This window comes from Dromaius novaehollandiae, chromosome 3 (assembly GCF_036370855.1).
Source record: "Dromaius novaehollandiae isolate bDroNov1 chromosome 3, bDroNov1.hap1, whole genome shotgun sequence".
In the NCBI taxonomy this organism is placed as follows: Eukaryota; Metazoa; Chordata; class Aves; order Casuariiformes; family Dromaiidae; genus Dromaius; species Dromaius novaehollandiae.
Window position 1 is genome coordinate 26,994,846 of NC_088100.1, and position 26,280 is coordinate 27,021,125.

A 26,280-nucleotide genomic window follows, 5' to 3' on the forward strand; every position below is an offset into this window, starting at 1 on the left:
TGTCTATTTTATGTAGATCTATATAGGACACAAGATCTCCCACTTATTGAAATTGCAAATCCCCAAAGGGAGAATTCAAAAAACAATCTTAGAAATATTTCATTTGGAAGATGAATGAATCTGATTAACTATATAAAAAGTTAATGTCTCACGTCTTGGAGAGGGCATTGATATCCTTCTCTCAGGGTGTATATGCAATGGAAAATCTCTCTTAGGCAAAACAGCAACATCTTTCTCACATGGAGTATAGATTCAGGCATTTCCTTTGACCTCGGTGGAGTTTCCTTGCAGTTGAAAATGCAATTCTTCACCGATATTTTAAGGAAAAACAAAGAGCATGTACTTTGTCTCTGAAAATGAATAGGACTTCCCATCTTGTGCTCAAATACTTGTATTATTCAGTGTTTTTATAAAATTCACAGTGTCAGTTTTGATTGAGGAAATCCTGAATGAGAAATGCACTCTGTTCTGAGCTTCACAGCATTATGAAATATTCATATCTTCTTGCAGACTACCAATGAAGTCAGTGAGAATTTTACCTAAATAAGAAGTAAAGGGATAGATATATCTATTTAGGGGAAGCAAAAGAAGTAAAAGAATAATTGTTCCAGGGAAATGCAAATTTACTTTGGCAGCTTTCAGGATGTAGATTCAATTATGTTTAGTTGGGCGATTTCTTTAAAAGGTATTATAAAAATTTGATGGATTTTTTTTTAAGAAGACTATACAGGAATAAAATCATATGCTTTATCTTTCTTAACAAGTTTTTGATGACTTGACAAGTAAACAGGGATTTGCTTGGCTAAGTAGCAGAAAATACAGATATACTTACACTGAACAAGTAATTAAAATCTGAATTTAGTAACCATTCAACTGAATGTGAAGTGAGATAGTATACAATGTGGCTGATGTATCTCTCACTTTTATTTGTAAGTCACAAATCCTTAGGACGATACTGTCTCAGTTTTTATTTTCTAAATATCTCTAGACTTCATCAAGCCACATCTTCTCCTACACATATTTTTACCTTCTGGGCATCCAGTTTTGCCAGTTTTATGCCCTTTTCCTCTTTCACGAGCCCATCTCAGGGGCATTGCTGTTATAAATAGCCATTTCCTCTGTGCTCTTCCATAGCATTGCTGGAAGTGTGATTTCACCAGAAAGACCAGTTATCTTGTGTCCAGCTCAGTTCTGCCATTTCAAATATGCTGAGGGTCTCCTGGGAAAGATGGGAGAAGAAGATTAATCCCTGGTTAATGTTTCTGGGATCTATGAGGCATCAGGACCTTTTTCAAGTTCCTTTTTCCTTTCGTGTTAAGATTGCCACACCTATTTTGACTTTATAAATCTTTGGGAAACACGTGTCTGAGATGGTCCTGAGTAGAGAAGAAGGCTTGTAATTGAATCATAGACTGCATGAACATGAATACACTTCTGTCACTCACTTCCTTGGCACTAATCCAATAGAACTAAAAAAAGTGTTTTAAAACAGTAAAGAAACTGAATAGAATAAAAAGGCAAAATAAATTTCTCACTAGTAAACCAGAAACCCTTTTGACCAAATGGTAATGTCTTTTGTATGCCTTTAGGAGATGTCTTACATATTTTGTGATGTAAGATAAATTGGTCTCTAAAACTCATTTCTAACTGTTACTATTCAAAAAAGCATGATTGATACGGTGGCAATATTCATGGACTGTTTCAGCATTATAGAGCATGTTCTTTAGTGTAAGGACTGTGAGTAATAAAATTATTTTGAAAGATGTGAATACTACCTCTATTATCCATACTTCCCTCCCATACTATTCTTTATCCCATCTGGATAAAATTAAGATATAATTCATGCACATATGGTGTTTTGGGTTCCAACAATGAAGTTAATTACCTCAAAGGAAGGCTATGTTTAGGTTATATAGTTTACAGTCTAGTAAGTATACTAGAAATGTCAGGTGCAAAGGGAGTATGAAAGAGCACTTGCCCTCAGAGCTGAGGTCAAAAGACCTCATGCAAGTTGAGGTTTCTCTGACCAAATGTAGGCTCTTTCCTGCTACCTCCTTTACAGCCAACACCTGCAGAATGGATCATCCTAAAGTTATTGTACCCTTGGCCACACACACATTAGGTCAGTTATTGTAAAGCTGGTGATGTGATACCAGTTCATGCCCTAGCTTATCACTGTAACTTATTTGCCTCCTCATGTGCACATACAGATACAGTAAATGTGAAATTTATTGAAAAGTGATGGGAAAAGATTGCTCCCTTTTTATTTTTGCACTTACACCATGATTGGCAATCTCGGAAGAAGGTGGTGAAACAGAGATTTTCCCTTGGTGATGTGAACAGGCATAGCTATGGACAATGTTTCTTTGGGTTTACAGGTAGCCATTTAACTGCTTTAAGCAAAATACATTTTTCCTGTCCCCTGTCCTGTGCATAGCTCTGCAGAGAAATCTCTAGAAATCTTGCCTTCCTGATTCTGTTGTCCTGAGGGGATCCAGCGCAAGGCTACCAAGATGGCCAGGGGCACCCCTGAGGCTGAGGGAGCTGGGCTTGTTTATTCTGGCAAAGAGGTAGCTAGGGAGGCATCTAGGAGCAGCCTGCAACGTCTCGAAGGAAAGAGACAGATGACAGAGTCAAACTCTTTTCCGCAGTAGCAGGCAAAACAGCAATGGCCATGAATTGAGGCTCGGGAGGTCCCAACTAGACATTAGGAAAAGCCTCCTCACTAGGCAGCAGAGCAGCATGGATTTGTTTTGGGTAGGTAACCTCCCACACTGTCCCGAGGGGTGGTGGAACCACTGTCCTCAGGGGCTTTTGAGGCTTGGATAGACACAGCCGTGGCTGACCTGACCTGTTGGTGTCAGTGATAGTTCTGCTCTGAGTAGGAGGCTAGATGATCTTAGAAGTCACTTCAAACCAACATTTCTATGAATCTGTAAATAAGAGGATGATCATCCACAGGTGTAGTTAACATTGAAAACAGTAGCAAAATCTTTTTAGAAGACTTGAATAACAGTTCAATTAGTTCAGCACATAAATGTTCAATGGTATTCGAATTAGAAGAAGACTACAGCGAAATGTTTCTCATGCTTCCAGGAGCACAGTTATCTGCTACCATGAAACTTTTCCTAGCTGCTATTAAATCTTTCTTATTAAGTTCTGTCTAATTATAAGTCCATTCACCTTCTGTCCTTTCATTCTGGACTTTGATATTCATTCTCATTTTCTTTTAATCCATTGCCTTTGTAAGGGAAATTTATCTATTTGATTTTCATATATAGGGATTTCCTCCTCCAATTTTGTTTCGGTGGTTTATGAGCTTCTGGAACTCATTATTAAATCCAGCAGTCTGCTCCAAATTATCAGAAATATTACCTTCCTCCTTTTCAACTTTTTCAATAATTTTTTACTTTATGACGTACTTAATAATGCTTTTTCATAGTAGTTAAGTATTGGTCAATTATTCTCGAATAATTTCCAGTATTTCTCCTTATTCTTTATGAGCAATTTTTTCAACACAGTCATAATTTCTTAATCCAGGAGAGTATATATTATGATGATATCATGTTTATTCATTTTTGTACAGTCTTTATAGTTGCATTGTATACATTCATTGGCTTAACACTTTAAATTTAGGTTTCCTTATCACACATATAGATTGGGGAAGCTGGTGTGATTGTAAAGGCTGGCTTTTATTGCAATAAGTGAAGGCATTCCCTCGGCCTTTTTGACGGTGTCTTATACAAGAAGTCTCCTCAGGTTACAAGGCCTGCAATTTGTACGGTATCATTTAGCAGGAAGAGCTCAGTTGTTGTTAGCTACAAGGGTTAACAGCTTTACTCTGTGCGTATTTAGGGTTTCCTGGGGTATAGTTTAGCCCTTAAAAATCTGTATGTCTTGTTGTCTTGTCATGGCTTCTTCTAGCACGTTTATGCTCTTGCTTGAGAATTATAAATATGTTTCGTACTTATTTTTGTTTTGTGACATATCAATACTACCTGATATCAAATTATAATAATTTTTCACTCTCCTGAAGAAGACACTTGTGTTTAAAAATTAGGATACATAATCTAAGCCAAAGCCATGTGCAAGTCATGTATGTGGAAACTGGATGGTATGATTTTGTTTTACAGAGTGGTATAATCTTTTCAGGGTGTCGAATAATAGATGAATAGATGTTTTTCTGTTTACATTAAGCTTTTAGGGAATAGAGTCAATTTCCCTGCTTTCAAATTGCTTAGTCGAAAGTTAGGTAATAATTTGTAGCTTCTCAAGTTCAACTTAGCACACTATTTCACATGGATATACTTTATTCAAATTGTGTCTTCCCCAGTTTTTAACCTCAACATTACAATAACTTGGAATATAATTGCTTTCTTCAAAAGCATAAAACTGTGTAAGGGTTGATAATATACTTGCATACTATAATTAGTTTTGCCAAATCCTGATTAGAATAGACCTAAGAAAAAAGGCACTCATGAAAGAGCTAATTACTGTTTTATTATTGTATTGTAAGACTGTGGAGAAGGGGAAAAGGGCTCTTATATGCCTGTAAACTGTCAGACACATTGCTCTATAAATGACAAGAAGAATGAGAAACAAACTGGATGTTCTGATTTAAGTTGCTCCCGAGAAAATTTCTCATTCTGATATCACAGTGCTGCAGAAGGTGTTGTTTACTGAATAAGAAAATGAGTATTGACTTGAATCTCATTTACAGAAGGGCTACTTTCCACTGAACTAGTAGAGTGAGATGGGATGATATTACAAGTTTCTCACCTAAAGTTATGTTTACACAATGCAAATGGTATCAGAGTTCTGGCCACTGATGGCACAGCTGCCTTGGGTTTTACTTAAAATAAAAAATACAGTAGCCTTGGACCTTGTTGGTGTCAGCAAAACAAAGATCTCGTAAAAATAAAGTAACATGTAACTTGGCTATACTCAGTCACCTCCCGTGAGAGAGTTATCCATCAGGCTGTATCACGTGTTTTAAGACAGCCCTGTGCTTTTAACCCACAGAACAGTACTAATGAAAACTTTACATGCACGACCACAGAAGTGAGATGTGGGATGCTTAACAGTTCCATAGAGTCCGTCTATGCTAACATTTCTGTTTTTCTTTTTTCTCCAGTTAATTTCTACTCTTTCCACCTCTGATCATCTTTCCTCTAAAACACCTGCTGTCCACTTAATTTCTCCAACTAATCCGAAAGTAGAGTGTGGTGACATGGTTAACCTGAATCAAGCCTCTTCACTGGAAGACTCCCATAACAACTGGCAGTCACCAGCTGGGTCTTCTAAACAAGATTCATCTCTCTGCTTTCAGTCTACTTTTCATAGTCCACCTCCTTCCATGTCTAATATATCTTCCTCTGCATCAAGCAGTTGTTACTCCAGGCCTCAGTTATATAATAACCTACAAACACCAAGTCTCCATACCCCTGGCTGTGTTTACAAAACAGCAGAATTCACCACATCCTCTGTTCCAGCAAAAAGTCCAAATCCCTCCTCAGGTCTTCCACATTCAGCTGAAATTCAAGCATCACCTGCTCAGCCTTTATCCCCCAGTTCTTCCAAAAGATTGAATGCTTTATGTCCCATCCCTGTACATATAGTAACACATTCATTATCTCCTAGCCCTAAACCTTTGTCCCCACCCTCTCTTTATGGTTCCTCTTCAACCATAGGTAGTTTAAGTGAGTCCTACACACAAATGTCATCTAGAGGAAATCCAGCAAAGTCAGGAATTAAAACCCCTCTGCTAACCAGACTCACTCTCTTAACTGCTGTTTTGAGGTCAGGCTCTTCTCAGCAGACACCGCTCTCCCCCGCTCCTTGTCCCACATTGTCTCCCAGCTCCCTTGGTTCCTCAACATTCGCAATAGATCAGAAATTCAAAACAACTCCTCCAACCCCAAAGAAACATTTCTCAAGTCCTTCTATTGGGCCTGACTCTCTAAGCAGAAAGCAGTGCTGGCTTTCAGGATTTGCTCACCACATGCCTTTATCCTCACAGCCTCACTCCACCTCTCGGGCTAGGTCACTTTCTCCTAAGAAGCACCTTTCCCTCAGAACACTTTCTCCAGATTCATTAAGTCCTCTGTCATCCCCTGTCGCTTCCCACAGAAAATTAGTTGCATCTCCACATTTACAGCCTATGCTACCTACTTCTGCCATGAGTCCCTGCACCTTGATACACTCTTCTCTTTCACACCCTCCCTCTCCTCCAGAAGGGATGCATTATCCCCTCTCCAGATCCCGAGGACCTCAGATGTCGCGGAGGGTGCACACTTACTCACCCATCTTTACCTGTCAGTCATATCCTTTGCTTTCTTGTCCTAGTCAGAGTGGCATGGTCTCTCCCACCCTAGAAAAGCACTTGTCTCCCTCCCCAAGTCTTTCACATTCGACTTCTAGATCTAAAACAGATTCATCCCACAAGTCTAATCAGGAGCGGAGTGCCTCCTCTCCTACCCCTTCAAATGTCTCAAACCAGTTGTCTCCCTCACGGCCTGATATTACTTCACCTATTCCCCAGACTTATAATATTAATTACCAGCCGCTGCAGCTTAATTCCTCATCAATGCACACAAATTATAGGTCTAATTCCTACTCTCCAAGACCTGAGCAATCTGCCACCTCACCAGTATTAAAGTGCAGATCTCCTGTCTCAGACAAGTCACCATGCACACTGCTATCAAGACCCAGAGAGCTGACTTCACCACAATCTTTCTCCCTGCCTCCTGAACATGAAAACATCAAACCCAAGGTACTCCTAGTGCATGCTTATTTTCTGAAAGTTCTTTGTCCCCATAGGAAAAAATGACATCCATGTTGCACAATGATAGCAAAATGAGCGAGCTGGGTAAAAATGTTAAAAAAGGAAGAGCTGCTATCTTGATAGTGAAGACTTTAAATGCTGCCACACGAAGTTGCTAGCAACATGTTCCGCATTATGGAGGAAGAAACTGTAGGGATGATTCAGCATAAAAATAAAATACATTGTTAATGGGTGGAAGGAGATATTACTGAAGATGGATTTGTGTCCAGTGGCTTTAAACACATTTCATGCACTTCATTATTTTTGAAGCTTTCCTAATACAATGGTATGCCAAAAATAAACCATAAAACATTTTCTGTACACACCAAGCTAATGAAAATCCACATACATTCCCACTGGAAACAGTGAAAGTATGGTGATTTTAGGTGCAGGGCTGAATCAGAAGCAGCTTAAGCTGATTTACTTAAACTGGCTGTTATGATAATTAATTCCCGAAGTGCCAACTTGTGCCAGTGCTCCTTGGTGCTGCCCCCTGCCCTGGAGGCAGCTCAGCCAGGAGCCCCCGGCAGCTCTGCCTCTCCGGGGCCGGCCCTACCTCCTGGCGTGGAGCTCAGCCTCAGCAGGGGCTCTGCTTCTGCATGCCCTGCTTTTGTGTCCCCCGGTCACGTGTCCTGCCACAGGAGGTGGTCAATGCATTGCTAGCCAGCCTCTGAGCTCCTGGTCACGCTGCTCTGGCCACCTGGCTCCCCCTTTTCTGTGTGCTCCTCTGTTGGCTTGGCTGGCAAAGTACTGACTTTCTTCGGTGCTTCTCTGATCTTGTGCTAGACAGAGAGCAAGAGGGAAAAAACCCCACAAGCTTCCAGTGACATGTGCTACTGCAAATGTGAGAGTCTCACACTTGGCGAATGAGCCACGCTCCCACTGTTTGTCATCCTTGAGGAGGAGGGAGAGTCCCAGCAGAGTGAGAATAAGCAACGATGGCAGCTGCTGCAGGAGGGCTTGGGTTCCAGCCACGTTTTAAGCATAAAGATAAATTTCAAGAGTGAGCAGGGGAAGGAGAGGAAAGCAGATAAAAAATATGCAGCAGATAGGTCCCTGTGAAAACAAAAGGAACTGCTATGCACAAAGGAGGGGATGGTGGCAGAAGACAGCAGAGCTGCAGAGGGCTTTCCAGCCTCTTTTGTCTCGTCTCTGCTTCCTTTACGTTTCCTCTTGCTGACATCCGAGCTCTCCTCTGGCAGACAGGGCACACTAGCCAAGACAGAAAGGCTATCATAGTTTATTGATTTATTTGGTAACAGCACAAATGTACAGCCTGGTCTGCCACATCAGGTTGTGTCAGATGTGTTTGTAACAGCTTGGTCATGGCAGGGGTGACTTGAACTGCTTGGAAAATGTTAATTAAAAATGAGAGATTTAAATCAGCACAAAGCAGCAATTGTCACAAATGGTTCTTTTAAAAAAATAAACAACCCCAAAGAAACCATTGTACCACGCACAGCTGTACCATGTGGCTACACCCTGTCAGTATCACTTAATGAAATAAAAAGAGAAATGAAATCGTAGAAATTCCAAGAAAAAGCCCCTGAGACAAAACAGGGAGGCATGATTGGGCCTGCAGTATGCAAAGTAGTCGCAGCTTCTGCTAGAGTCAGTGCACGGTGCACTGTCAGACTCTCTGCTGAGAAGGAAAGTCTGAGTTCCTCCAGTCCGCGTGTGACACCCATAGCTACTGCCTAGATTTATATTTGCAGAGGCACCCTTTCTGTCCTCCCTGCTGTCAATTTTCCTGCTGGTTCTGCTCTTTGGATGATACTGTGACACCTTCAAACCCCCCCCCCCCATCCCTTTGAGATTGGGAGAACGTCCGGTAGTTTGACAGACCTGGACTGTTAGTCTGGTGCAATTTTTAATCATACAGCCAAAGCTGACTCTACTGGGGATGTGGAAGAACTGAAATCTCTAAACCAAATGCAGCCAGGAACTCAGTGCAGGATAGGTCACTTCTGGCTTTAAAATGTGAGGCTGTGAGTTTATACAGTTAATAACAGCATGCATTCAACACTCCCCTTCCCTCCTGCTCTCATTTATTTGCATATGTAGCGTATGAAATAGTTCAACACACTTCTGTTTTGCCCATTTGTTCATGTTACCAGACTCTCTGCTTACTCTCCAATCTCAAATCTCAGTATTTTTCCAGGAAAAAAGGGAAAAGATGGAGAAGAGACAACATTAACATCTTAAGCAGCATTTAGGTCTCTTTAGTACCAATCAGCCCAGCATTAGAACTGGATGAAGAGCAGGTTGCTCCATCAGATGACTGCTGATGCATGACAAAATATTCACGTGTACAGTGTTGCTAAGTGAATGTCAAGGGAAAAGTGTAACATCTAGAAGTGCTTGACTTTTGCATGTGTATTTTGCAACCTTAATGTTGCCTCAGTAGGCACAGAAGACACCTATTAAATCAGAATCTTTTAAACCAGAGTTTTGACATTGAATGTATATTTCAGCATTCACATAAAACCATTTCCTTAGCACAATGTCAAAGCAATTATGCTTTCGCATGGCTTACAAAAAGGATTCTTTCACAGCAAGCTTTTATATGTGTATGTCTATGCATGTGCCAGTTCATGGAAATCAAAGAATAGCCTATGAACTTATTTAAGTATTTGCATCTGTGTATATACAAATGCATATACTTTCAGGTGCTTCATATATTAGGACGTTTATGCTTATGTTTACCAGTGTTGTACTTTTTAAAAATGGGATGTCATTCCTATATATTCTTTGATTTTTCCTATTAAATCTAACACAGGAGTGCATACACAGCTACTCAAACCAGCTTGCGAACAAACTAGTTGTAGCAGCATGGAACTCAGCACAGCTGCTAAACCTACCACAAAGCAGGAAAGAGTAGTCATAAGGAGCTCTACACTGCCATGGTTGCTGGTTTTAAGCCTTTATAGGTGTGTGTCTAGCACACTGTAGCAATGCCCTGTGGGTGTCCTTAGTGCTCATTTGAGCACGGCATATAGGACATTTTTGCAACAACTCCACAGGTTGATATTTGCCTCAGTTTCAGTTATGAAGTTACTTGCTTCTGTTTGGGCCACAGTGCAGGCCAGCAGACATGACTGTCCATGGCCATTTAAAACTGCTACTGGATTCCTAGGAACCAGATTATTAAATATATTTAGACATTGAAGAATGCATGGATGATAGAATCCTGGGTTCTTAAAATTATACCCAGTATTTGCAGAGTGCTTTAACATTACATGCAGCATACCTGCTATTAAAGAATAATATCAATGGCTAAATAAGTAATGTCTTTCTTTATTATGAATGGAATTATTTTCACTAGGAATTTCAGGTTTTGAGTTTTATTAATTGATTGTACTTATGTGCCAGTAGTTAGGCATCTGAAGGAGGTTAGAGGAATATGGCTTGCATTTAATTGCATGTGCCCCAGTAGTTCAAGGTCCAATCTTCTGCTCCTTTTGCAATAGTCAATATTTTTGTATTGATTGCCATGTGAACATGACCAGACTCTGAACAGTAATAAATACCAAAATAAAGAAAATTAAATTATTGACACTAATTATTTCAAGTAAGGCAATATAATGTGTTAAGAAACAAATTCCTGTAGAAGAGTAATTTAATTATTTTCCATTCATCTTAGACACCTTGATTTTGATAGTTGCACTTTGCTTACAGAATCTACAGTACATGAAAGTGCTAAAGCAAATTAAAACAGAATACTAACCCTTACATTTTAATAGTCTAATATGTCTTAGTTTAGTTCATAAACCAGTATGACTAATATCAAAGTAGTCACAGTATACTCATTAGAGATGTAGAAACTCAAAAGCTTATGAAGAAGTAGCTTTTCATTTGAATGTTCATTTGATGGATTAAATATCAATTTTAAGTAAACAAAATACATTTTGTGGAAATGCCAAAATAAGTCTTTGAAATTTTGGTCTTATGCATTACTTCAGTGCACAGTATTTTATGTTTACTGTCCACGTAGAGATAGAAGTTGTATATACATAAATGTATATGAGTACCTACAAGTATATGGCAGAGTACTGGTTTATAAAATCCAAAGAGAAGAATTCAGCTCATACAAATTTTTACATTTGAAAGTTAGATGTCTGAGCATAACCTAGGCAATTCTATTATTGTCAAAGGAGAGAAGATGGAATCTCTAAGGGTGATTCATTTTATCTGTTCTAGATACCTATTTTTGGATGAGATGAATTATTCTGTAGAAATACTTGTTTCTTTCCTTTGACTATGAAAGGCATTAGGTCTGATTGAAGCACCTAAAAGGCAGATATCTAAGTTAGAATGGCTAAATCTCATATAAATTACAAAAAAGGTGCATTTCTGACATTACACTGATCTACTTTAACAGACTGTACATTGAGTATCATTATTGTGATTATTCTATCAGCTTCTTGAAAGACTGACAGTTTCCAAGTTCTGACTAAAAATAAATATGAGCAACTCTCAAGCAAATATAACATTACTTACAGAAAGAATTAAGGTGGTGTCCTACAATGTTTCAAGGGAGCTACAAGGACTAGGTTAATTTCCTTTATCTAATGTAAAATACAGCTCCCCCCAGAGCAGTCACCAAGACAGGAAAAGAGTGACAAATAAACAACCCAAAGTGCAGCATTCTGCTCAGCCTCTTATCTCATAATCACTAGTATTCACAGCTACAGACAGACAGCAGTCCAGTAAAAAACTGGAACTCGTTAACATCTAACTTTAGTTCTGGGGGAATATCACAAAAAATAGTCAACTTCTAACTTAAAACTATTCCTGTGTGAATTTGCAGAAGTCAAAATTTTTCTTTGGAATATTGCTGAAAGGGGAAAACATGTTGCAAATAGATATATAAGTGTTTACAAAAGAAAGCTTTCCAGCAGTCATGTGATTAAGAGTCCTTGCTCTTGGACTCTTGTAAGCATAGAAAAATGTCAATGTTCACTTAAAAATAGCTGAATTTACAATATATGATTGCAAAGAAAAAGTAGGAACTATGGTTTCTAAGAGTTAGAAATCACCAGGTAAATGAATAGACTCTAAAATATAAACTGTTTAAAATGAATAATTTTTAAACCTAATTTTTGTATCCCAAAACATACATTTTATATGGTGTAGATTGTCAGCTCTGTACACCTGTTATACTATAAAAGTTGCTATATTTGTCTTGAAATATTTCCATGGTAGATTTACTTATTCAGGAGGTGAAAGGCAGTACCATATGACTTAAATGATCTGTCCACTTGCATAAGTAATTCAGAAAATAAAGATCGTAACCAGTCTCATTAAAGCCAACCACAGAAATGCCTCTGACTTCAGCAGCCCAGGAACACACCATGCAGCAGCAGTTTGAGATGCAGGTACTGGCAGAAGTAGCTTTGCATTATCATTTCAAATCACAGGCGAACTTGGAAAAACCCCACAGCGTCTCCTGATTTTCCTTTAAGGATAATAGTAGAAAGCAGTCAAAATCACTGAAGAAATTATAAACTGGTACAAAGATTTCACTTTGTCCTACTTCATTCTGAAACGCCAAAGTTGTATGTTGCAGTCTTTTAAAATCTTGATAGAAACGCTAGGCTCAAAGAACTTTTCTAGGTAATATGTAACTTTGTATTATTGCAATGTGCTTGCAAGACAATTAGAATCGTCTTTCATTCTGTCGTACCTCCCCCTTTCTTCCCTCTCTCTCCCTCTGCCTCTTCTGTCTTTTTTTACTTCTTTTCCTGCTTTCTGGTTTACCCCTTTTAGCAGTACAAGATCAAGACAAGCTACAAGGCATTTGCAGCAATCCCTACAAACACATTACTAATGGAACAGAAGGTTAGTGTTTGCTCGAAGACACGGAAATTGCATTGTGTATTAGAGACCATTCAACTTTATGTACATGTTCCAACATGTCTGTTGGGGATATTGCAGGATATAAGCTCAGTGCAGGATATAAGCTCAGTGAACTAACTGCTCAGGATGATAGTTTGAACCATTTTTCAGGGTCAAGCATTTCTAGCGGAGATCAAAGTCTTCACTAATCTGAATTTCTATAAATGACAATTAATTTAGGAGAGACTTTTTACAGCAAATTGCCATTTATGGCAATATCTAAAAGTCTGTTTCGCTGTTTGAAAATATCTGGAGCGCTGCTGTTCCAGGACCTGCTTGTCATTTGGTATTACTTAATGATTATTCAATGGCTGTGCTTACCCTAACAAATTTAACAACACGAGGAAATGTTCCCCAATACTGGGTTTTGATCAGGAATACTGTTAAACTGTGAGAATGGCCCTGGCCATTGCACTGGCCTCTGCCAGCTCCCAGTCCCACAGACAACTGCCAGGACCAGTTCAACAGTTAGAGTGAGTCAGGAGTCCCTTCCTAGTAGGCAATTTGGAGTACAATCCTTTTCTGTAGGGAAAGAGAATAGTTTCAGGGATCAGCCTCGAGTGCATTTGATACTACATTTGATTACTAGTATAGACCTAGCCAATAAAGGCTGAATTGCATAGTCCTTATTTCAATAATGCAACCTTGGCAGTCGATTGAAAATATAAATTTTGTATGGAAAGATCAGTGCACCCACTAATGCTTGTTTTTTGAAAATTTTGCCCAAATGAGCTTTGCTCAAAGGATAGCCCATTATGTTTAATAAAAATTTCCTATGATTAGCCATGAGAGTGAAGTTCCAAATATATCTAAGAGACATACTTAATGACTCTGGCATCCAGATTACTGCTTTATCATTAGAATCTTTTTTGTGGATTTAGTTGAGGAGCTTAACCTCTAATAACTTTCTACAAAATCAAGCATTCCTGACTACACATGTAAATATGTATTTGCACGCACGGTTCAGTCAATTCCACTAGGAGTTTGCAGAGCCTAAAGACATTGGAGAATGTGAGTTTAGCTCTGCATAAAGAATTCTGAGGATGATCATTTTGTCCTTGAAATATTATTAATTGTGGTCTAGCAGTTATCAGTTAACTGATATAAATTAGATTTTTTTTTCTGGAAAATAAGACACACCTTTCTTTTCCAATGTTCTTTTAATCTTGAATGAAATTCTTCACCATTTGCATGGAACCTGAATCTTCCCTTACTTAAATTTTGAATGCACTGACTACAGCTATTTCTGCATTAGCATGTAAAGTGGTCCAGTAGAAATGACTCTAGAGCAAAATAGCTGGATCAGGGGATCTTATGTCCCTATGGTATGCATTTTGGGAGGGTTTTGTTTGGGCAGAGTACCTGGCAGTGGCTGGAAGCATCAAATGAACTCCTGCAGTGCATCTTCAGGGTTGACTTCATCTGAAAGGAGGCCAGTTTGTGCACTCTAAGGCTACTCCGCACTGCAAACCAAAGCCTGGTAGGCGAGCTTGAGCAGGAGATTCACTGGAAAGCCCACACGTGATCCGAACTGGTGGGTTAAAGTCAGCCATCCGACTGCACAGTTCTGGAAGGAAGGCAATCCATTTGAGGGAGGATCTCACTGACCCTCTCTTACATGTTTACATTTACTAGCTGCATATCCCTAATACAAAAAATGGAATCAGAGTCTAATACCAATACCAGAAAAAAAATGAAGGCAATGACTCAAATGATATCTGTGTTTGCAGAGAGGCTTGTGGTTGTCAACTATTTTACTGAAAATGCTAGCTTTGGCATTTCTTTCAGTAGAGATAGCACAGTCATGCAAAACTAGTAGGAATTTGCTTTTCCAATACAATTTGCCTCCAAGTGAGGATCTTGACTAATTTACTTTGTAAATTGTACCTTTCAGCATAGCCTGACTACAGTTGTTGTATAAGCTGCATTTCTCTGGGCATCAGGACAGAGACTACAACAATTCTGGTGTACAACCCCTTTACTGCTCTCTCTCATCTTGAGGATTATGGGTGATAATCTATTGATTCACACCAGCAGCTAATCAGACCACTCCTAAGATAACCTGATTGTGTTAGCTGACTTACCTTTATAGAATGGCTCTTAAAGGAAGCATTAAGTGTCACACCGCACACACAAGCTCCGTTGTACTAAGCCTTAATATCCAAGTATTCTGCTGAAGTATCAGGGGAAGGAACCGGGAAGGAGATCATGTCGCATTGTAGCTCAATGACAGTAATTATGTTGCTGCCATTTTATGCAAGCATTGGATGAAAGAGAGGGAGATTCCAGATGACAAGATTTTAACTACATAAATGATGTTTTCTTAACATGTAATTTTAGGATAAAGGCTATTCAGAGAAGTTTTTGGACTACCTTTCTTCTAGCAAGGAAGGCAGTTCCGCAATGCACAGATATTACTGAACGTGTGCTTAGGAATACATCATCTGCCTAAATGCTAGAAAAGTATTGTGCTATGCAATTGAACTGGAAATGCACATTCTCAGAAGTCAGCACTTTTCCACTGTTTAAGTGGAAAAAGTAGTTTCTGATTGTTTCTCATGACCAGTCAAATGAATTATATAATGATACTATTTCATTTGACTCGTCTTGAGAAATGATCAGAACTCTGACATGAGCGTTCAGGATGACAGTTCTTGCAGAGTATTAATTAGATCACATGATAGAAAACTGACATTGATACCAAAACAAAATCTTATTAATCCAATTTTGTTAAGCCATAATAAATTGTGGTAGGTTTTTTTTTTCTCAGTTACTTTCCCTAGCATAGCTTAACTCCTTAATAAAGAGATCCCTTTATTAAAGGGACTTCCATTCTTCCTCAAAGCCAGCATAAATGGACATGCCTCTCTCCTGTGTAAAGTAGAAATTGTGCATCTCCCTTGAGAAATATCATGCCTTTGGTCAATAAATGAGGGTAGCCTATAGTTGTTCATGTAATTTCAGAAGGAATTCAGGCTATGCTCACAGGTTAGGAAATTCTATCCTGGAAATCTGTCGTTGAAAAGATTCAATAGTTTTTGTGGGTGAAGGGGATCTCGAAGCATAGCCAGAAGGTCCATTTTGGCTAATTATGGTCTCAGGCTAGAGAAGGATAAGATTATGATAATGAATACTTCAGCCCTGCAGGCAATAGGATCCACTGGCTAGAAGAGGAAGGTGGACAGTTTAATCAAGGCGTAAAGCAAAAAATTTTAACATAGAGGATTAATTAACCATCAGAAAATTTTTTTAAGAGATTGAAATAGGCCCTCTATCACGAACATTGGAAAACCAAGAGAGAACACTTTTCTGGCACTTCAGACAGTAATTCCAGGTAGTCCTGTGGCTTTTATAAAAGGTCAGAGTAGGTGATCACTGTGGTTCCTTCTGGGCTGCTTATTGTTGAATCAGTGAGTCACTCCTCTACTGACATTCACTCTTTAGTGTCTTATATAGTTACATATACATATATAAAATGACAAGCTAATTTAAAACTCCAATCCTAACGAGGAATTATTTCCTTTCAAAAAGTAATATATGTATCATTTAGAGAATTTGTTATCAAATGTCTATAAAAATATCTTTCACTCATAATAGTTTATGATGAAGGATCTATTTCAGGGAACTAAGACGGATTCCTAACTGTAAGTAGATGGTCCCTTAACCAGATCCTGCTTTGTCTTCAGGATTATGTCAAATTTGAGGTGTAACCCCAAAACTCCATTTTACAATTTTGGGGATTATAAATAAAAAAAGTATTTTCTGAACAGCTAGTGTGAGGGCTGTGCAGGAGAACCTGGGGTTGCCGCCCTTGTCCAGATATTCATCCCATCTGTATTTTCATCTAGATGGTAAGGAAACCTGGACATGCAGGCTTGGGGAGGGGGGTTGATGGTATTCTGCTCAAAGCTCACCCAGATATGGACTGTGGTGAAACCAGGATGATATAGTATGCCATGAGGTACACCTGCCTTACAGCCTAGACCTACCCCACATGTACCAAGGTGTCTGAAAAGCGTTAGGTATAACTGGTTGTGGGTGGAGGAGGCGCAAATGAAAGCATTGTTGACTAATCTGGCCTGTATTTATTAACTAAATACAAATAGATGACTGTGATTTCAGTTTTATATACAATGAAGAAAAAAGAAATCTTTCTTCATGAAGAAATATGTTACATCATTGATTTTGTCTCTGTGTGGCTATGCTTTATCCTTTTTCTTGTCAAATTGCCATTTGGCTAACTTCAAGAAAGTCTAAAACAGTCTTTCCAGATGACTTTACACTTCTAGAAAAACTCCAAAGATTTAGGAATTGCATTTCATTATCTACATAAAAGACTGGCTGGCAGTGCAGTGTATTTTCCTCATCAAAAATTCAGAGGACCTGAAATGCATTTTCCTCCTAATGCTGGAGAAAAATGAGTTATTTTTCATGAAAAGATAGAAATGCATTTAGCTGAGCAAATGTGGCAGTGATCCACTGCCTTGGAGACCCAGCTTCAAGTTCCTGTCTTGAGGGAGTTTTTATCTATTGTATTACTAAATATCCACTGGTAGAGGGATAGATCAAGTCAAATGCAGATTCAAGTCCCCCCTTAAAATCATACAGCAGAAACTTGGACACCAAGTTTCCCCCATCTCAGGTGAGAGACCTAACTGCTGGACTGTTGCTGGACTGTCGAGTATGTCAGGTTCTGACAACATTTTGTAAAGAATTTTTTGATAAAAATACATCAATTTTTTTCCCCCCAGTTACTTCTGGTGTGTGTGTACTAGGTGAATTTCTTGCATCAAGATTACATATTTGTGTTAAAAAAAGAACGCTTCTTGAGAGTAGAACCTAGTGGTAAGAAAGAAAAGAAATCATTTGTGCAGTCCTAGATGGCTTTAGTTGGACTTCGTTCATCTGTAATAATAGCAGAGCTTGCCAATGTAGGAGCTCCCTCTTTCTTTCAAAGGTGTGGTAGCTTTTAATATTAATTATTTTGTAACAGGAAAAGTAGTCAGGCTTTTTCAGTAGCATTTCCCAGGATCTTTAAGAAATAGTTAAGGGAACTGAAGGTAAGTGAAGTTCCATTATACAGAAGGAATTTTTCCATGTGCTGAGGGCTTGGGAAAACATTTTGATGGGAAAAATATGCAAGAGAAATAAAAGAGAAAAACTTCCTCTGCTTTGCTCAATACAGGGTTTTGGTGAGTCACACAGTAAGAAGGAAGCTGTGGCAGATCCGGCTTGCAATATTTTTTTTTTCCCTTACAACTGATGTGGTTCATTGGTGGATAAAACAATGTTCGACATTTTCTACATTTTGTCAAGACCTTTCACTCTTTTACCAAAATATTGGAGATTGTGTTCAGATCTTTTACCAGTAACATTTCTGCTCTGATAGAGCTTTAGCAATCAAATAGCTTGGGGGAAAGAGGAGGAAGCATTGTAGTCATCACTGACATCAATGGCATGTATGCATCACACCCAAAGCTGCGTTTCGCAAGGGTTGAATTAACAGTTCAGCAAATGGCCATTTCATCTGCACATTTAAATTCTATCATAAATACATTTTTATTCTCTAAATTACACTACTCTTTTAAATTGTGGTCCCACTATCGTTTTTCATATATAATCGAAAAATTGGAATGTCTAAACAGGAATGTTCCACTTTCGGTATTCTTAGACAATCAGCATAAGGAGCGAAGCTCGAATACTGTTGGTAGCACTAATCAACAGTACTGCTGATAACACTAATACTCTAAATTAATCATAACATTATTGTATGATAAGTCCAGTAATGAGTTCAGAAATGCCAGTAGTGCTTTTTTAATCTTACTTTTTTCTCTATGTGGAAATGTAAAAAGAATGCACTGTTGGAAAAAATATTGATTTGCCTTTTGAAGCTGCAAATGTGTTAAACAGAACTATTCCTTGTAGAGACACTAGCTATACCTGAAATCTAGTTCTCTCTATTTCTTCTCTTTCTTTGGAGGACTCAGACTGTTTACATGGAAAGAAAGAGATAAACACAGTGAAAGAAACTAGGTGGATAACTTTAAAATTTTTCTCCCTTAAAGGTTCAAAAAGGAAAAAAGAACACTGCAAATTTCTCTAGAATGGCCACTGCTTTGTGGTAGCATTTCAGAGGGATTGCTGAGCTCAGACTCCTTGTTGCTGCACTCACCTGAGTTCTGTAAATGTAGGCGCCAAACTTCAAAGATATTTGGGATCCCAATTTCTACTGAAAACAATGGATATTTTGTACTTAAACTATCCAGGCTCCAAAAAGTCTTGGTTCTTAACACAGACTTGTGTATGTGGCTATAACTCTTCTAGAAAGACTCCTTAGTAGTTTCTGGGTAATTGTTTCTATCTTCAAGTGTGTTCAACCTTTGCCATTGTCTTAGTGAAGCAAATATAAAGAGAAATATATATTTTTTTCTCAATGATCAATTTATTATGCTCATTACCCTACTGATATCTTGGGTTTTTTTTTGAAAATCTTAGCAAATTCTCCATTCTGAATGTGTGACTGATTAAAACCTCTTAGCGAAATAGGTTGGTTGTTCTCATTCACATTCAGACTTATCATCTCATATAAGAACCATGGCCCATAAGAACTGGGATGACTCTTCCACTTCATTTTACATTTTACAATGTCATTTTATGTTTTTCAGGAGGATTTCATTCAGGCTGGAGCTGAACTGGGGACAAAGTATTGGAGTGTAGCATTGAGCCCTCCATAATGTCCTCTTCTATAGATCCGTTCATTGATCTGTGAATTTTGCTAGATAGCAGCAATGAGATAGCAGAGATGAGAAAGAGATCTTCTGTCTCAGGATGAGATAAAATTAATTTCTGCATGTCAGAAATAATTTTAAGGACCTACATCATCCTTTCACTTTTTTCCTTTTGAATTACAACTACTCTAAGGGCCACAGATTTCTCTAGAGTTGGAGGGGATGGAAGAAATGTGTTTGGGAAGAAACTACGTCATCATTTTTTCTTACTGTATTCTCTGATATATAAGACATGATGTTCCATAAATGTGCTTCTGTGATGGCAGAATTATTTGTGGATGGTATTAAAAATAATAACAAAGGTAAACTATCACTGTCTTTTCAGTTATGAATACCTAGAGGTATGCTGTCAATAGCTGGGCAAGAAGAGAAGAAAAATAACTGTGCTCGGTAAAATTACATTCAAAAAGAGTTGCTTCGTTACATGCTTATTTTCTTTTTGTTAAGATTCTGCAGTTTTCTTTTCAGCTCTGTGTATGCCTTCTGTGATTGGCAGCCCTGATACACACCACACTGAGATCAGTTTGTTGCCACAGAATCCCACATGCCTGAAAAAATGGAGTGTTCCTAGCTTTACAGGAATACTCTTTTTTGCTCTTATTATCATTTATTTTTGCATATAACTAATAAAATGAAACTTCAGAAAAACATAAGGTGTTAAATAAAAAAAAAATGCACAAACCCTGCCAATCCCTCCACTGTAGTCCAGCTTAAGGCATCAGCAGGATTCCAGAGTAATGTTTGGTCTTGGCATAGAGTCTATTTGAAAATGGTTTCAAAGCAAAAATGGGTGATGGCAGTGAGAGTGTGCCTCACAGTCTCTGGAAGAAGATTAAAAGGGACCTGAGTGCTGAAGAGAAGTTTGGCTATTGTGGGTGTTCTGAATTTCCTGATAAAGCTGAGGGATCTGCAGACTGATTCCCACTATTCTCAAACTTGATCCAAGTATGGATGTTGGAAGGCTGGAGATTCATTCAAACACAAAGAAACCTTTGTTTAGGAGGGTTTATGTACACTGTATAAGGTACTTGCTCAGGACAGTTATGTTTTAGCAGGGTATAACAAGTGTATAGCACACATTTCCCTTTATATAAATTTGATTTCAGGCTAAAATCCAAAAACATGAAGCATTGTATTTCGTGACACATGGAATCACTATCAGTCAGCACTTTTTAAAGAAAGCAACTACTGAAGGAAACTAAGAGGCCTCCCCTGTGCTTGGACCCCTGCCTTGTCCCCCTGCCTGGGGCTAGCAGCTTTCCTCCGAAACCACATAGCAGTACCCACTGCCTCCATGGCACGTGGCTCACATTCACTGTGCTACATGCTCTGGAGGGGTTGTGTTATCAAAGGAGAGGACAGACTAACCTGGTAGTTTCTGATCTCTAAACCTAGAGAAAATTGACCCAGCTTTACTTTCCACAAAATTCTCACTGTCTCTGCAAAAAATCCTCTAATTCAGGATCAGAGGATGGTAACCTGTAGAATCTTACTAGATTGGCAATTTCTTTTTTTTTTCCCATCTTTCCTTGGTCAAATGAAAAGGTCCATATATGAAGTGCAATACTGCAAGAAGTGTTTGTTTGTTTCTTTGCTTTAATTCTGAACTCAGTGTAACAGTGAAATCTTTTTGACTGTAGGCATTAGAAGAGCCACCCACTGTGACTGAAGGCACCACTTTGGACACTCATTCAGAGGTAGTACTGTTATATCTCTTCCAAATCTCTATTTGAAAACACAAAGCAAAGGCTAATTGAATGATGCTTCTTCCTTTGTCAGATGTGCTCCCCTGCCCAACTCAGACAACAAACAGAAGAGTTGTGTGCTGTCATTGATCAGGTCCTACAGGATCCATTGCCTATGGTAATCCATCAGTATGTGAGACTGACTTTTTCTATTCCACTCTTTTCTGCTCGTCATTAATGAATTCTGCGCTCTATTGAAAATTGTTTTTCAGCGCCGATGTGAGTCTTCTCCAAGTTTCTTGCAGATGACCACAGAATCAGATGTTGGCAAGGTAAGTGAATGAGACTGCTTGCACACCAAAAAAATCTGTCCAGGTGGTCACCAAAGCAAATCACATCATGACTGTAAAGACAACAGAAAGCTACAGTTAAAGGATGCCACATCAGTGGAAGTGTTTGGTGTTTTAAAAGACATGGAAGGACAGAGCTGAAACCCTGGACCCACTGCGGTCTCTATTGCAGGATGCTTTCCTGAAGTCAGAAGTAGTCATATTATGAAAGAGAAGCTGTCTATTAAAGTTTCAGAGGCTAGGATCCACGAGGAAGAAATGCTTCCTACCTTGCCTTCTGTATTGCAGAATGTCTGGCCAAGATTTCGTCCCATCTGTGGGTCATTACTACAGAGAAGGCAAGGTTTCTAACTTCAGTGATTGAAAACATCTTTCAGAACAAAATTTTATTCATATTCGGTATCAGTTTTCAAATACAGAGATCATTCAAATGAATAAATAGAAGCTGTTAAGTGCTGATTTCCCTTTAACTCCGGTCACTCACAGCAGAATCTGTCTTCTACATCGATTCACCTTGGATACCTCAGAAACAGGTAGTGAGAGGCAGGGACAACTTTCTGTATTGGTGTTAAACTTCTCATTGAAATAAACTCTATTGGTGTGACTTCTGGGTTCAGAAGGATGACCAACCAAGAGAGGATGGACCTATACTCTATTTGCCTCAGGTAAATTTAACTTGGTCTGGGCAGCAACAGGAAAGTGAAAATGGCAGAAATACAACTGAAAATTGGAAGAAAGGAATATTTGGTAGAAGAATGCATCAAAAACCTTTCCAAGTCAATAAACTCAACCTCTCCTACACAATGTCCAGTCCACTATGCAAAAATAGGGTGCAGAAGAGGCATTCTTGAGTGTGTATATTTTACACATGTGTATGTTTATTTTTATCTTCAAACAATTTTCATGTTTTGGAATTACTTCTCTCAGGTAGTGTGCAGTGGTGAATCAGGCTTCAGGCAGCTGAAAGAGGGATATAGGACAGTGGCTGAGAAAGTAGAGAGACTTGTATTAAGGAAATGTTTTCCAAGGCCCACACTGAATTCAATGTGGTTAAGATGCTACTAGCAAGTTGGACTTTTGAGCTACAGCCAAAACCTTCTTCACTGGGTGTACTTCCTTGGGTAGAAAGGAATCAGTTAGCAACAAGTTAATCAAATAAAGGGAAAAAAAAGTGAGCTTAACAATGCAGTGTAAGGTACAAAACTAAAGGTTGTGAAGATTTCAGAATAAGAGATTAAAGCATTTAAACCGAGGGTAAAAGAGAGTCACAGGTGAGAAGAAAAAAGTATGTTACATATAAATGCTTAGAAATAGCATGGATTAGGAGAAGAGTCAGATGAAAGCAATTTCTTGCAAATGAGAAATTGAAAGAATGTCGGTTTTAGGCTATTTTGTGAACAAATGTAAGTTAAATCTCATGGGGCAACCACACCTGTGGCTGTCTATTAACAAGTATTTTATTGTGATCATCCTCAGAGATAACTTAAAGGTCAGCTTTAGTAGAGCATGATCAAATTTTGTCACATGTTTTCGAGCAGTAAAAATAAGATAGTAATTTCAACTATAAACATTTAAAGGAAAAACTTTAATCACCTTATTCTCATGTATCTCATGAAACTTTCTGGGCTACTTCAAAATGAGATTTTCTGGAATTTGAGCAATTAATAATTTGTCACAATTAAGAAAATCTCTCTGAGTTACTCCTAAATTCTTTGCTGTCATTTGGTATGCAGGTGTCAACAACACTGCAGAGAGCAGCTGGACGTGAAACCAAATATGTAAGTACTTTTATGATGACTTTATGTTTTGCATGCAGAAGTATCTAATTTTGTATGGCTCCTCATCTTGCTGCTACACTAGAGGAGTCAATATGTAACAGACACTGGCATCTACTCATGACATGAGATACGTCATACCTCTAGTATGGAGTGAGGAGGCCAAGGCACTGGCAATTGAGACTTGAAATGTTTTACCACTGCTCTAAATCCATCATGTCTATAATCTCTTCAGTGTGTGTCTGTTAGTAATTTTGCCTATGTGAATTTGATGTTAAAATTAATTAATTTACAGTTTTTTGTTGATTTTGGCTTTGAGCTCAGGGCAAGTGCTCAGATATTTGCCAGACTATTACAGGTGCTGAAGGGCTTAATTGTAGGGAATTAGTCTGCACTGCGGGGGACTTGTTTCGGCAGAAGTCCTTTGGTTATTGACGATATGAATTTGAGGTTGACCCAAATTTTTCCTTCCAAGGTGTAGAGCTGGCTGAAAACTCACAGTTTAGCCTCATGAATAGAAGCTGTTCTGTCACATATACACACATTCAAATGTATAAAGAAATTCTCTATATTAAGTCATCGGTTCAATTATTAAAACATTGAACTCAGTTATCTTTTTAATTCTGACTAGCACAAGCAGTTACTGCATGTTCCATATTGTACTTAAAACTCACCTAGTTATTTGGTAAGAAATGTCTGCTTCCTATTCATCGTTCAGACTTTCTATTGAACCTCAGATCAAAGCAGTGCCAGCAAAAGCAACAGAGACCTTCTAGTTTTATGCCAGAACAATGCTTGACTGATCAACTCAATTTTGTTTCTTGAATGTGGTGATATGCATATTTTATTGCATACTGTGATTTTTACTTGATAGATTGTGCTGGCTCATATTAATTAGAAAGGAGATTGGAAGAGTGTTTTTTAATGAAATAAAAGATCATGTTTCAAAGCTACTCTATGAGAAGAGAATATATACTGCTACCACTCTAGTGCAGATCTCCAGCTCTAAGAACTGCCTGACATATACCCACACAGCATAAATTCAGGCATCCAATTTATGTGCTTAATGATACATTTAGGGTTTTTTTGCTTGCAAAAATCACCTTCCTAAACTTTTCCTTCCCAATCCACCTTGGAAATTTCTAGATAACTGAAACAGATCAATATTTAAAAAATTTGTGCAGCAATAATGGAGAGGGTTGTGGGCAGGCTAACTTTTCTTATAAGTTGTACAAATGCGTTGAATCTTTTCATGTCAAACAGCAAACAAGATGACTCTTCAAATCTTTTATATGCTTTTTACCAGCATCTCATTAGATAACCATTCTCATGAACAACCTTTCTGCCTGTGTTCATTTATGTTATGTTTGGTCTCCATACGTTTGGTCTCCATATACATATATACAAATATATGCTATAACTGCTATAACTTATGATTTTTAGGAAAACAGCTGCAGTCATTAAGGGAGCTTTTAGGCCTAACAGAATATCAGTAAATTCTATGTAGCCAAAAGGCCTGATTTTCTGGATGTTTCTAACACAATTTGCCTTTCATGCCCGTATTGTGCCCAGGGGACACTTTCCTTGTGGCTTCCTTTCTTCCTCAGTCCCAAGCTGTAATTTCCTCTGAAGGTTGCTGCAGTTCATCGATGGTGTGGTGGTCCCCAAGCCCCACCAGGGTCCTGCCACTCCTTCGCCTCCACTGTCATTGTGCAGGGCACTGGGGTGCCCGAGGGACAGCCGGGCAACCCAAAGCACCCTGCTAGCTAACTTATGCCCTTGTAGCTTGCTTAGCCGCCTTGCTATAACGCATAAAGACTATTTCTATCCCAGAAGATAAACCATGCCAGGGTTGTCCTCTGCCAGGCACCTCCTCAGAGGGCCATGAGGGTCAGTGCCCAGGGTAGTGATTTTCTATAGCGCTGTCTTCTCCCCTTTCCCTTCCTCTTCCCTCCCCTCAAAAGGACCCTCCAAAACAACACCCCTGGTGGCTTCACCCTGACAGCCCAAGGGGAGCAGTATGCTCCCTGGTATCATCCGTACCATGGTGGAGGACCCTCTGGAAGAGGGGTGGACCAAAATCATGCAAGGGAGTGTGCTAACAATTAAATAGAAAGGACGATCCCGGCCAAAGCCTGAGCCTGTGTGTTTGCTCTCTTTTCTTGATTAGCAGAGATATAGCCCAGGGGCCAATGTTACTTAATAGTAAGTGCAAGATGTCTATTTTAAAACAAGATGTCTATTTTGAGCCAATCAAATAATTTCTGTGGTAGAAATAGCTGAATATTGTAAGGATGTCTGCTATCATAACATCAAACTGTGAGTTCCCCCAGGAAGCTTCCTACCCCACTCTGGGTCATTGAGCTGGCTTGGAGCTATGATTTTCAGCCAGTCATCTTTTAGAAAATCTTTTTTTTTTTTTTTTTTCTTGAAGTAGGCTTTTGTTTATTCAGCTGAATTCATTTTACTGGAAAAGATTAATATGGTAATTTATCAGTATAATTCTTTCTTTTTGTATGTATGATGTGTGATATTGGGTGCTTGTTGAAAAGCAGCCTCGAGTGTGTTCTTAGTTAAAAGAAAAAAAGTTCAATTTGTTTATCAGTCAGGGACAGCAAAATCTATTATCCTGCTAAAGTGTTATATGGAGTAGTAGACAACAAAAACATATTGAAATAGCTTGCCACTGAAAAATTAAAATGGCCTTGATTTGCCTTTGGCTCAATGACTGCTTGACTTTACACCCACTTTGTGTCTTTTTTATAGCCATAAAGGACGGTAAAAATTGCAAGAGAGTGTATGAAAAGTACCAAAAGAGGCTGCCTGACTTTAGTGAAGCTACAGCATTACGTACCAGTTGAAAATCAAGTACTACAGTTTTCATTTAACAATTTTTAAACCATATGAAAGTCTTTGATACAGTCCCATTCACCATTTTATACTGGTGCATCTGTTGCCTTT

At 38.6% G+C, this 26,280-nt stretch overlaps 1 protein-coding gene across 2 annotated transcripts in view; it reads left to right on the forward strand.

The window, feature by feature from the left end:
• MLIP (muscular LMNA interacting protein) overlaps nt 1-26,280 on the forward strand; it is a 114,986-nt gene that overhangs the window by 49,319 nt on the left and 39,387 nt on the right. Inside the window, exons 4-9 of one of the 2 annotated variants that reach the window (XM_064508579.1) lie at nt 5,135-6,772; nt 12,593-12,664; nt 21,150-21,206; nt 21,289-21,372; nt 21,467-21,526; nt 23,278-23,322. In XM_064508579.1, the coding sequence (XP_064364649.1) occupies nt 5,135-6,772; nt 12,593-12,664; nt 21,150-21,206; nt 21,289-21,372; nt 21,467-21,526; nt 23,278-23,322 (1,956 nt within the window). The remainder of the gene's footprint in view (nt 1-5,134; nt 6,773-12,592; nt 12,665-21,149; nt 21,207-21,288; nt 21,373-21,466; nt 21,527-23,277; nt 23,323-26,280) is intronic. The other variant, XM_026103046.2, reaches the window with a different exon arrangement.